The sequence below is a fragment of the Dermacentor andersoni genome, chromosome 5 (genome assembly GCF_023375885.2).
Source record: "Dermacentor andersoni chromosome 5, qqDerAnde1_hic_scaffold, whole genome shotgun sequence".
NCBI lineage: Eukaryota > Metazoa > Arthropoda > Arachnida > Ixodida > Ixodidae > Dermacentor > Dermacentor andersoni.
The window spans coordinates 44,242,568-44,255,329 of NC_092818.1; the positions used below are offsets into that span (position 1 = coordinate 44,242,568).

The 12,762-nt window shown below is 41.6% G+C and overlaps 1 protein-coding gene across 4 annotated transcripts in view; it reads right to left on the minus strand.

Annotated features, from left to right (window-relative positions):
• Nucleotides 1-12,762, minus strand: part of Rbcn-3B (WD repeat-containing protein Rbcn-3B) — a 188,248-nt gene that overhangs the window by 67,081 nt on the left and 108,405 nt on the right. For all 4 annotated transcript variants that reach the window (XM_072288168.1, XM_072288166.1, XM_072288167.1 and 1 more), the window contains 3 exons: nucleotides 8,812-8,924; nucleotides 5,786-5,932; nucleotides 488-630 (listed from right to left, as the gene is read on the minus strand). In XM_072288168.1, coding sequence (XP_072144269.1) covers nucleotides 488-630; nucleotides 5,786-5,932; nucleotides 8,812-8,924 — 403 coding nt within the window. The remainder of the gene's footprint in view (nucleotides 1-487; nucleotides 631-5,785; nucleotides 5,933-8,811; nucleotides 8,925-12,762) is intronic.

Here is a 12,762-nt window from a genome sequence, read left to right on the forward strand (position 1 = left end):
CTAATACTTCAGTGACCTACCATATTCTACTTAACTGCTGCTGTAAAGCGTTGGTAGCGACACGAATGTTAATGTGCAGTCCTTTTATGATTTTTCTTCGACGAGAACACTCGTGCGACACAAACATTTTTCAAACACATCGTAGTTGGACAAAGCGTCACGAGGTGTCGCTACCAGCTTTGCTGCTACCATCCACGGTGCCGGTAGCCCAGTAAACAGCAAATGTTAAGAAGTTTCCACGAGCTCCACGACAACCTCCACGAGCTTCACAGAATGTGGATTTGGGCAAATTGGTACATCATACCTAAACTTACGTTCAGCGCGCTTGGGAGGGGATCGTTGGGAGAAAGGGACATGTACAGCAAATAAAAAGCTATACCTTGTACACGTCCCTCTCGCTGCCATCCCGTCCTAAGTGCGTTACGCGTTCCAAGTGCTTTGCCCGTGGTACAACACAAGAGCAGGAGTGTAATCCAAGTACTGCTACCTGATTGGTGCTGCCTCATGGGAAGGGGGCAGCATGCGGTAAGTGTGGGTGGGCAGCAGCAGGCTCATGTGGCTGCCTCGTGACAGCAGGCCAAAGCAGATGGGTCGCATGGGGCAGAGCAGGCCCAGTGTGCCTTCGCACGCCTGCACATATCGCACCCCATCGGTAAGTTTTAACTTAACCTTAAACTAGTGTTAATCATTGAGAGATCAGGTTTCAATGCGATTAGCATTCTTACAACACTTCACGCACTTTGCAGTATCCATCCGTGTCGGGATTTAAAAGTTTTCCTTTCACGCCAAATTGGATCACTGTGTATGTCTGGCTTTTTATAATAATCATTGTAACATATTGTTACACAGCAGAAAACATACCCCATCATCAATTGCACACGCATAAGAAGGTGGATTGCTAAATGCATTAACATCGCCAAACATTTACAGAACATTTATGCACCACCAAATTTTAATTTATTGTTTGTATCGTTTTATTTTTTCATTCAGAAACAGTATTGTGTTGAACCAGAATACAATCACCAATACTGCTTTTTTTCTTAAAATAAATATACCTTCTTCCCCTTCAGCACTAAAGCCAATATGCTGATACTGTTTTCTTATTGCATATGCTCCCATGCAGCAGCAAGATAGTTTTTGTCAATACTGCCTTTTTGTATGAACCTGTCTTGTGGTCTGTGATGCTTATTACGTATTCCATGTTTTTTTCAGAGCTATGTCATATTTTAAAACTTGATTCACTGTCTGTCAACCTTGTTCTGCAAGGTAGTTCAGACTTGCTTTTTCTATCTCATATCCACATTTCTTCTTTTTGTATGAAATGCAGAAATGAAGTGAACTGAAAGTCAATTGAATACTGGCATTCACCTGGCAGTATTATAGCACTACAGAGGGGAGCGTTTTAGTGTCTCCAAAAAACAGACTTTGCAGTTGTACAAAAACAAGGCCTTGAGCCAGGGATCGAATCCAAAACCACTGCATTCCCTCGGCAATGCTGCCTCTTCACTAAAAGATCTAACAAGGAGGCTTACAGTTGAGGTTTACTGAGGTTTAAGTGATGTGGCGGAGGGCTCCAGATTAATTCTGAACACCTGGGTTTTGTTAAACAAGCACCTAAATTTAGGTATAAGAGCATTTCTTGCCTAGTGACCACATCATGCCCCCAATGTGGCCACCACAAGTGGGAATCAAACCTGCAACCTCGTGCTCAGCAGTGAAACGCCATAGTTGCTGAGCCAGCATAGTGGGTCCGGGTACAGTGAACACTCGCTCGGTCTGATCTAAATTTGCACTGCAAGACCATGTGTCGTAATACTTGCAAATAACTATAGCTATAACTAACGCTTGGTCCAATTTCATTTCGTTTCAATTATTTCCTTCTTAAAGGCCCAGAAGCATTTATATAAGGGCGGGATACAGAGGCATGCAAACATCAGATTATAGTACAGAAAATGTGACAGAAATATACAGCTACAATAGTTATGACAAAAAGAAAGCAATTTTCAACATAAGTATATCTACATTCAAGATGTGTATGGTGAAACAGCAGATAATGGGGAACATCAGTGGCACAAAATGCATGTCATTTCACACAGAAAAAATAAATAATAATAATAAAGAAGAAGGAGAAGACCACGTGAAAGTAATAAAGAAATAGACAAAAGAGTCAGGATGCATCTTTTCAGGAGTGGGGCGAAGGAAGCTGTATGAAGTGAACTGATAGTTTCACGCGAAACTTTTTTGTGGTCAGCGCATGAAAATATGTGAATGAGAAGGGCCTTCCACAGCACTTTTGTACTGGAGAAAAATTATGTGTTCACAGATGATGTGCGACCGTTTACACAAGCTAATGTTGCCTAGCTACAGTTAGTGCAAGGGGGTACTCTAGATTGCAGTTTTAATCTGTCGCCTATTTAATTTTTAGTCCTCTCCCACAGCACCATTCATAGCCCAGAGTGGAGATGGCCTGGAAGCTTAAGTGTTTCTTGAATGAAGTCATGCAAGTTTCTCAGTTGCTCAACGTTTCATGCATTGAGCTATGTTTAACGCTCGCATATTCACACTCATTCAGCGCATTATGTTTCTCAGAATCATTGTGCAGAATTTTCTAGCAGCCATCAACAAGCACTTACAAGTCAATGGGCCGTCTACACGACATCATACTGTGTTGGCCAAGCCACATGATAGTGCCACTATCAGAAAGGCCAGACAGGTTTTCTTTAATCACACACTTCCTTTCCTCCTGACCACCAACCCATCAAGGTTTTGGAATAGCATTAAACCTAGAAAAAAGAAAAGTGATATTTCTTACAAATTTTGATGACGATGCCGTACGCAGAGAAGACTGATACCATGTGTTAAATGAAGTGTTTGCGAAATCACTTTCAGAGTGCCTTGCTATTGTACCACCACCACTTCACGATTGCGAATTTGTTCCCATGAATCCTGTGATCACTGATTTTTCGAGCATTGCCAAGTTAATTTGCAGATTGAAATTGTCATCCAGCTGTGGTGTTGATAACATCAACTCAACGATTTAAAAAAATAGTAAAGCATACTTATCTTTCTGCATCAGCTTTTCATACAGTCTTACAGTGCTCTGAAATTCCAGACAGTTGGAAAGTGCAGAAGGTGGTTCCTGTTTTTAAATCTGGTAACCCCCAGTCACCTCACAATCACAGACCTATTTCTTTAACAAGCTTCCCCTGTAAACTTCTCGAACACGTAATCTATTCATTTTATGTCATTTTTGGAAAAGAACTCTTTTTTTAGCGAATCTCAGCACAGCTTTCGTAAGTATTATTCCTGCGATACGCAGTTTTACCATTTACTGATTGCATAGCACCAGTTTTAGACAAAGACTCAGTTGTTGACAGCATCTTTCTAGACTTTGCCAAAGTGTTTGATAAAGTAACCCACCAATTACTTCTTTACACATTGAGCATTCTAAATACTGATCCTAATATCTTAAAATGAATTGACTGTTTTTTGACTAATCGCTCACAATACGTAACCAGGAACAACAGTGACTCGAATTTTTGCAAAGTAAGTTCAGGCGTTTCCGCAAGGGTTCGTTTTGGGCCCTCTACTTTTCCTAATACATATAAATGACCTTCCTGACACAATTACTTCCAATATAACATTGTTTGCTGACAACTGTGTTGTTTATCATAAAGTAATTAACGAATCTGACTATTCTGTCCTCCAGTCTAACTTGGACAGTATTTCTAACTGGTGTAGCAAATGGTTCATGACTCTGAATACTAATAAATGTAAGAGTATGACATTCTCTCACCTTTCTAACACCACCAAATTCCTTGCTTGTAAGATTGATGGCACATTACTAGGGCAAGTAACCTCCTATAAGTATCTTGGTGTGCACATAACAAACGACCTCTCATGGCATATGCATGTTAATTATATCATTAGCAATGCTAATCGTGCACTAGGATACCTACGTCGAAATTTTTCTGAAGCACCAGGCCGTTCAACATTATTACTATATCAAATGCAGATTAGATCTAAACTTGAGTATGCATCTGCTGTCTGGGATCTGGGCTTACATAGCCTTGCAGATACAATAGAATCTGTTCAGAATCGTTCAGCTCGCTTTATTTGATCAAAGTATTCCCGTACTGCCAGTGTCCCACTGATGAAATCTAATATTGGCCTTCCTAACTTACTTTTAAGAAGAAAAAGATCACGTCTTTGTCTCTTTCACAAAATGTTTTTCTTGAACCAGTCATTGAAACACGAACTTTTATCACAACCATCATATTTTTTATCCCGCACTGATCACCAGTATAAGGTCGCCATTCCTTTTTGCCGTACTATCCTGTTTCAGGATTCATTTACAGCCAAGGCTAGTTCAGAATGGAACCACCTTCCCAGCACCATCGCCAGCATTGAAGATGCACAGTTATTCAAGGGCGCCGTCATTGAGCACTTCTCAGGATAACCTGCGCTACTATTTGTAAATTCCGCTTCCTGTTATACATGTACAACAGTGTTGCTTACGGTATTGTCATTGAAGGCATCTGTTATTGAGCTCTGCTAGCAGCTGGATAACCTGCTCAGTTAATTACTATTCTTCTATTTTATTTCATGTATAACAATGTTGTTTCCATTATTACAATTGTATGAACACAGTTTACTCACCCGCTCTGTAATGCCTTTTGAGCCCTGAGGGTATTCCAATAAAAAAAATAGGGTTTCACATCTAGGATAAAAAAAGTTTAATACGAAATGTTTTGTTGGCGTTCCATCATTTCGAACGAAAAAAGGAACGGGGCTCAGTTGCTTCAGACGTAAGGAAATATGACAGGCTTTAAATCTAGGAATGCTTATGGTACTTCCGGATGACCCTTTTAAGGACCCTAATCGCAACAAAGTTATTGAAGGGCATGCTCTCAACCACGAGTACAGAAGGGTACACGAGAAAGAATGCACATTGTGCTGTGTGTTGTCCCATGTACTTACTGTTTGCATGCTTTTTGTGGGTGTACTATAACAATCTCAAGATGACCTCTTAAGAGGAAGCTTTAGCTCAGGCCCGACTCTGATTTCCCTATCCAAATGCATGTAAAATGCAGAACTGATTTTACAAGACAATCACTGGGGCATTTTGAATGAAATTTGTTGCACTTGAGAGAAAACGTTAAATTCTAGTGACTCTAGGAAGCAGAATTATGATTGAGGGCCAGGAATTTTCAGAAAAATTGATAAGTTCAAACAAAATTTGGAGCACAAAGTTTGCAAATCAATAACATTGCATTAAAGAGAGATATCATAGTTCTGTACACTGCATCTGTTAGAACATCTAAAGAGGATAGATTCAATATATGAATTTACAATTTGTGTGAAATTGTTACAAAGTTTACGAAAATTTTTCAAAAGCACAACTCATGAATGAGTGTTATATTTCACAGTGGTGTGTGATATATCAATTTTGTCTGCTTTAGATGTATAATCAAGCGCAGTTGACAACCCTGCAAAATCTTATTTTGCTACCAAGTCACAGAGTTGTAAACTGATAGTTGAGTTTCTAAAATTTAGCAGTTTTAAATTATTCATGATAAATCATCAATGTCCTTAGAGTCCCTATATTTTGACCTTTCCTCTTAAATGCAGCAAGCCCCATCAAATTCGGTGCAGTGGTTGCAGAGAAAGAACGATTTCTCTGTTGCCACGCAGATTTAGATAGGAGCTTCTGAGCTAAAGCTTCCTCTTAACAAGGTTACATATCCAACCTAACCACGGGCTCACACCAAACTGATAACCTTGCCTTGTCTAGGTCGTTGTCGAGACCCCAAGCATGCAGGAGGGACAGCAACAGCTGAGCAATCTCCATGGTCAGGTTGGTCTCCGCCAGACTCAGGTGCTTGTGCTTGGCACCACCCGCCCCAGTGACTCCATTCTTTGCATCTCCTGGCTGTACAAGCAGGCAAGGAAAAGAGCGGGGCATTGCGCTTTGAACAGAGGCATGGACAAAGTGCTACTCATAAATGAGGAATGAAAGAATAGATGAAGGAAAGTTCATTCCACTTTTCACAAAGGGACGGCAGACAAAATGCTACAGTGTAGTATCTTCAGTGTAGCTTTGACCTCATACATAAACTTGGCGTGACCGCATGTGATCAAACACGACACTGCACAGTTTCAATCGCGAATGAAGCTGCATAAGTATACTTATACTAAACAAGACGACACAAAATGAAAACTGCAGATAAAGTGTAAAAGTTACAGCCAAGCATTTACTAAGTGCTTCTCAAACCCAGTTGTAAATAAACTGAATTTAGCAGTGCAGTATTATTTGTTAAGTGAACTGGCACGGGAAACTGTATAAAGTTTTCTTACCACAAGAGCATAAAGAGTGCTAATGTCATGCATTGCATTGATTTGTATTACGATTCATTAATAATGTGTTTAACAAATATAGTACTACCACTGGTAAGTGCTTTTCTGCAATTTTCATCAAGCACGGCCAGCTTCAAAACTTTGCCGAGTGCTGGTTTTGCGAGGATGTTGAATTCATGCATACATTGCAGTTGTACTCAGTAGAGCAGCACAACACAATGACCTTCACATACACGGTGTAAGAAAAGCTGAAGTGAGAGAAAGGTGCAAAAGAGATGCTGTTCCGTGGGAAGGGGTGGACTAAGCTCTGCTTTAAAGGCGTGTACCCCAAGACAACTATGGCTTCCTGTGGAACTTGTACCGTCGGCATTCGTCAGATTGCATTTTCCGTAAATTACCTGCGTGATACCAACACAGCCGAGAATCATGCGTCGGCCTGTCTCCACTGACTGCGCTTTCAACACAATGTCAGTTGTGCACCAAGCTTCTTCCTTGTCTTTCGTTCCTGCTCTAACCCAACTTGCTGCCTATCATTCGGCACTGGCTGAAGATGTTTAGACAGAAACTTTGCACGCAAAACCAAAACTCAGCAAGACGAAAAATATGCGGAGGCAACACTTATGTTGGAATCAATGTGAAGCGGGCAAATGAATGCTTTAGAACTGATGGCGATACGTACGATTTTGTTTACTTTCGTGCTGTACAACGCGTAATCTCATGTAATGTCTGTTTATCCCCCACAAAAATCAACACTTTTATTGGCACAAAATTTTTATGCCTATGCAGTAGATAGCTCTCAAGCTCTGCCAAAATGCTAGCACCAAATCGAACGAATGCACAGTGTGAAATGTATCAGTGATGTCACAAGGACGAAGGCCATGTACGATGCTTGTTGAGGGAAGAATGGTGAGGACAGGTGCGTGCGCAGAAAGGTGCGACACATACCAAAGCAACATTTAGGATTTCTGTACCCCTTGTGAGACAGGGACATACCCTGTCTGGAGGATTGACCAAGAATGGGTACAGCCCCATTGGCACATACTGAATGGCTAAATCAAAGTAAGCAATGCAAACAAAACACCTGTGAAATGTAATTCCCAATTTTACAAGCTGACCAGTGTGCTTTGGAGATGTATCCGTGAGCTGACATTACATATGTTCAGGTTTTATGTAGGTGTCAGAGGGGGACATGCCTATTCTGGAAGATTGGCGAAGAGTGGGCATGCATAGAGTGGTACGTACTGAGTAGATAAATCAAATATTCCATCATATATTATGCACCATTTTCATTAACATATTGGTATGCTTTAGAGGTGTCTGTGAGCCGACATTAAACCTTGATGTTTTATGCAGGAAGGTACTTTTATGTTAAGCAAAATATAGATGGGCATACTTGGTCAGCGCAAAAAGATTAAACAAGCCCCTTCGTGGCTACTTTCATGTAAATTTCGCATATATCAACAAATATATACGGCGAGATAGTGACTGACCTAACAGACAGGCAGCCAGAATGAACCTGAGAAATTACGCAAAGAAAGCTTTGCTTTAAAAATATTTTTTTTCTAGTGTGTTACTGATATTTACCTTTAGCATCCCTTTAACAATAAAGACTAGCCACTAGAGAGCTCCCCACACTTTTGAATTTCTGAAACTATAGCTATAACATGTGCATCAGCTAGAATGGCCCCTTAATAGCAGGTGCCTAAAATCTATCGAGCTTAATTGCAAACCACTGTATATTTATTTATATTTTTCTGGAGTGAGGCACCTTGTTTTCTGGGTTCAGTGTGCTTGTTAACTAGCAGTTGGCTTTATTAACCCATTAAGTGCGGTGGACGAGTCTTACTCAGTTACAATTATTTTTGCAAAAAGTGGAAAGGACGAGTCTATCTTGTCCACGAGTTTGAGCGCTCTTCCTAAGTGTCAGTAATGGACCGGGCTTACCCAATCAATTTTTTACATTCTGCCGAGTTTTCTTATTTGGCCACTAGGGGGCCTATGGATTCGTCCAGTAGAGATTTAAAAAAATGGCAGTGGCCAATTACCCTAGTCTCGCATCAGCTGACCCCATCTTACGCCTGCAAATTTGCCGGTTTTGACACACCACCTAGTTCCTTGCCGTGCTCGACTGTGTTTATTACCTTCTGCTGGCACACATTCTGTAATTCTAATGAACCAGCACTTATCTGTCCTATACTGCACAAGGGCTGCAACCCAAATCCATTTTTTGCTCTTAATCTCAACTACAACACTAGTGGCCGCTCCCATTTCTTCCCTACCTTACACCACTGTCTTCCTGTCTCTTAACGTTACACAAACCATTATTTTACATTGTTTGTAGCGCAGTTCTTAACTTCTAAAGCTTCTTTGTTATTTTTTTCGATATCACAACCCAATAGGTTAGTAATCTAAGAATGTTAAATTATCCAAGAGTAGAAATATTAGGTTGCATACCTTGCCACTTCCTGAAGCATCTGCTTGGGACGTCTTGATGCCAACGCTCTCTGCCTTGGCTTGAATTCTTGATGCTGCAGTCTCTGCGGTGTCTTTTACTTTGGCGATAAAACCTGTACCCCAAAGTTATGCAAAATTAGACAGCATTTTCTTTCGCGGCAAGAACTTCTGCAGATGGGCAACTGTAAAGTTGTTTAGAGACAAAAACTAGACTGATTGCATGTGTACTCAAATTTATTACAGCACATAAGAAAGTTATCACAGCATCCATTGTAAATCTGTTTACAGGTAAACGAATGCTGCGAGTAAAACAATGACTGCTGGTGATGAATAGCTGATGCGCATGTGTAAAAAAAAGCACACACTGCTCGACTTGTACCTGAAGTCGCAAGGTTATGTTCACATAAACAGAAGTGCAGTTAAATATAGAAATAAATAAATAAGGTTAACTGTTACTGTCACCGGAGGTAGCCTAAACTTTCAGCTGCATTAAGCAGCCTGCTGTTTATTAAATATGGTTCAGAATGAAAGCAGGAGTGCCTCTTTAGTGCTAATTGTGTCGACGTGTAAGAGGTAACTTATTATACAGTGACCCCTGTTTAAAAAGAAAGCTCACAATTGCATTTAAGTTTTCATTTATTAGTGCTTATGGAAAATGCTGAGAGTACGCACATTAAAGCTACTTGAAGGCTTTAAATGAATAAGTTGCACGTTTCAACTGATTAGCCCTTCCAATTACCTTTTTACTGCCAGGCACTGGCTGACACTGCCAGGTGTGTGTGTATGTACACATACACACACACCCAAAAATGTGGACGGGTTAACTGGACTGCTTAATAATTTGGTTAATTGGAGGGATTATTTAGTAAAGCACTGCACACGTAATGCGGAAGGTAGGGGTTTGGCTCCCACCTTCGGCGAGTTATCTTTTCGTCCGCTTCAATTTTTCTTTTTCCTTCACATTCCTTCACCTCAATCAAACATAACAAATAATTTTCAGTATAACTTTTCTGGTTTCACTGTGTGTTTCTTTTATGTTTGTGACCGACAGATACTGAGCTCCTCGAATTCCCTTGTATTTTTTTTCGACAATTCACTCGCACAGCTGAAATAATTTTTCTCTCTTCTCTCTAGTGCCCCTTAAAATTTCATCCAACCCAGTACTGCATTCTATGCAGTGACTGTATCTTGCACACAGTTTGCATGTAATGCCTCGAACTTTTTACATCAGGGCTTCCTTCCCTTTGCTTGCTCAGCAGAAATGAAGGAATGCTGTAATTCCGAAAGCACTCCACATTGTGCCAGCTGACACATAAACACACAGGAGGCGCAGAGCACAGATGCAGCATTAGTGCATCGCAACGTATGTCTAATGAGACATCAATAGTATCACATTATTCTTTTTCTTTATTTAAGCGTTTGCCTAAAGTATTCTCTGCATAGTGGTTCTGGGGAATGTGAGTGAACTCAGTGTTCTCTAACATTGCATGCTGAGTAGGCCTTATGGATACCCGTCTTCAAAGATATTAAAGTAGAAGGAAATCTCGATAGTTTGAACTGATCTGCTGGCCCCAGCAAAGGCCTGTGTGTCTGACTGGAGAAGAACAAAATTTCACACTACCATGGACCGTGTTTTTGGACAAACTTGAACCAAAGGCTGATGTGCAGTGTTTCATTAGCTGCCATAATTTCGTGTGCCATGCCATAAAAATGACGAGCAAGGAGCTGTGGGAAGCCGAGACTGAGCATAAACAACCAGAGCGGCACGTGCCCTCCTTTCCTATCCAGCTTAAAAGGAGCAGGGAGCCCCCAGCACGGCATGCTTGATCATGTTACCACCTGTGCGCTCACCTATAATTCCCTCCCCCCCTCCCAATCCCTCCCGCTCGCCCCCTAGCACATGCACTTGGTCACATTACTATGCACTCGCCTACGCCCCATCCTAGCGTGTGCTTGATCATACCATCTCCAATATTGGGCGCGCTAGAGTGTGGTGCGTCAGGCAAAGTTGGCAGTGGAGAATCGTATTTTTAATGTCAATATTCATTGTTGGCCAATAGAGCGTAGCACGAGCTTTGCTCTTTGTTGCAACGATGGCTTAATGAGCAACATGCAGGTGCTGTAATGTATCTTGCTGACTAGAGGCTGGATTTATGAGATGTATTCCACGAAAAAAGAAGGCCATCTGAAAGGTGCAACTCCCTCTGCCGTTGAAATTGAAAGTATGGCCTAACCAGTTGGTAACCTCCGTTAGGCGCTGGCCAACCATTACGAACATAGTGGAGGGCTTTCTGAAGAACAAGATTTTCTGATGTCTCATCACAAAGCTGCTGTAGTTTTAATGCTGATGCAGTGATCAAAATCACTACTATGCACTGCTACAAGTCTGATGTGTCAATGTGGGCTGAAGTGTCTGGTAACCGTGACAGGGTCTCTGCAACGGTAAGGCACTTTCCTGGTACATACACAAGGTGAGCATCGTCCCATTGAAGACACAGAAGCAGGCATAGCAGTCTTGGTGTTATCAAATCAAAGTTTTTTTTTGCAAAGAGCAATCAGTGGCTTGCGGTTGGTGTGGACTTGACTGGAGGAGTGACTTGAGACGGTTGAAGCTTCGATCCGTATTTGCATCCCACAACCACGCTGCATTATTCTTGAGAAAAGCTAGCAGCTATGCAGTCTCTGTGGATGCACATGGGACAAACTTGGCTAGAAATGTAACCATCCCCGCAAATCTGTGCAGCTCTTTCTTGTTGGATGGGGGTTGCATAGACATAATGGCTTCTAGCTCAGAAGGATCTGACTTCAGGCCATTTGGAGTTAATAGATGGCCTAGGTAGCAAAGGCTTGCAAGTGTGACTTTCATCTTGGAATTATTTAGCTTTAATTTGTTTAGGCGGACTACATCTAGCACTTGAAGCTTTTCGTTGTGCTTCTGTAAGGTTTTGGAGGCGACGAGAATGTCATCAAAATAAGGAGGACCACTGTCAATGCTTGGAAAGACATTATCCATGGCTCGTTGAAAGAGTTCGAGTACACTTTTGAGGTCGAAGGGAAGTAAAAAAATCTGTAGCGGCCCCATGGTGTTGCAAACAAGCCAAGTTTAGAAGTGGACTCGTCTAGTTTCAGCTGCCAGAATGTCGACTTCGCATGCAGCACTGTGCACACCGTGCAGTCACTCAGCCGAGTGAGCAATTCTTCTTGCGTCGGTATGCGAAAGAGTTCACATTAGATTGCTTCATTCAGCTGCCTAGGATCCAAACAAAGCCTCAAAAAGTCATCCTTTTATGTTACCACGACTAAAGGATGAACCCAGTCAGTCAGTTCTGCGACCTTTGTAATAATGTCGCTTTTTTTTTTCCATTTCGTCTAGCTTTGTTTTGACTTTGCTTTGAATGGGAAGAGAGATTTTCCTTGGAGCTGCTATAGTTGGCATTACGTTGTCTTTAAGGGTGATGTTGATAGTGCCCGGCAGTTCACCAATTCCCTCTGAGACATCAGCATAGGAGTCTAGGATAGCTTGAGTGCCGCTTGAGATGGAGGCTTGCCCACTGTATGTTGTACGTTTGCTATAGGTGAAGCTAACACCACTGAGGTGAGCAATCAGCTGCAGATCCTTGCACGCTGATGCCCCTAGTAGTGGGAATAGTTCACTGTTTGCAACCAGAAATGTCAGAATGTGGTTCTTGCCTCTGACTGTAGATGTTAGTTTGCACTCACCCACAATTGGAAGTTGACTACTGTTACATGTGCACACTTATAAGTTGGATGCTCTAAGTGAAGGACGTTGTTGGGACCTCACAAATATGCTGTTAGGAATTACACTGATATCGGTGCCCATGGCCAAATTAAAAATCACATTCACGCTATTACCAATGACAGTCTGCACCCATTTGGACATTGTACAGAGCCTTCGCATTGTGATGCTGCTAAGGTAGGGAGCATCATGAT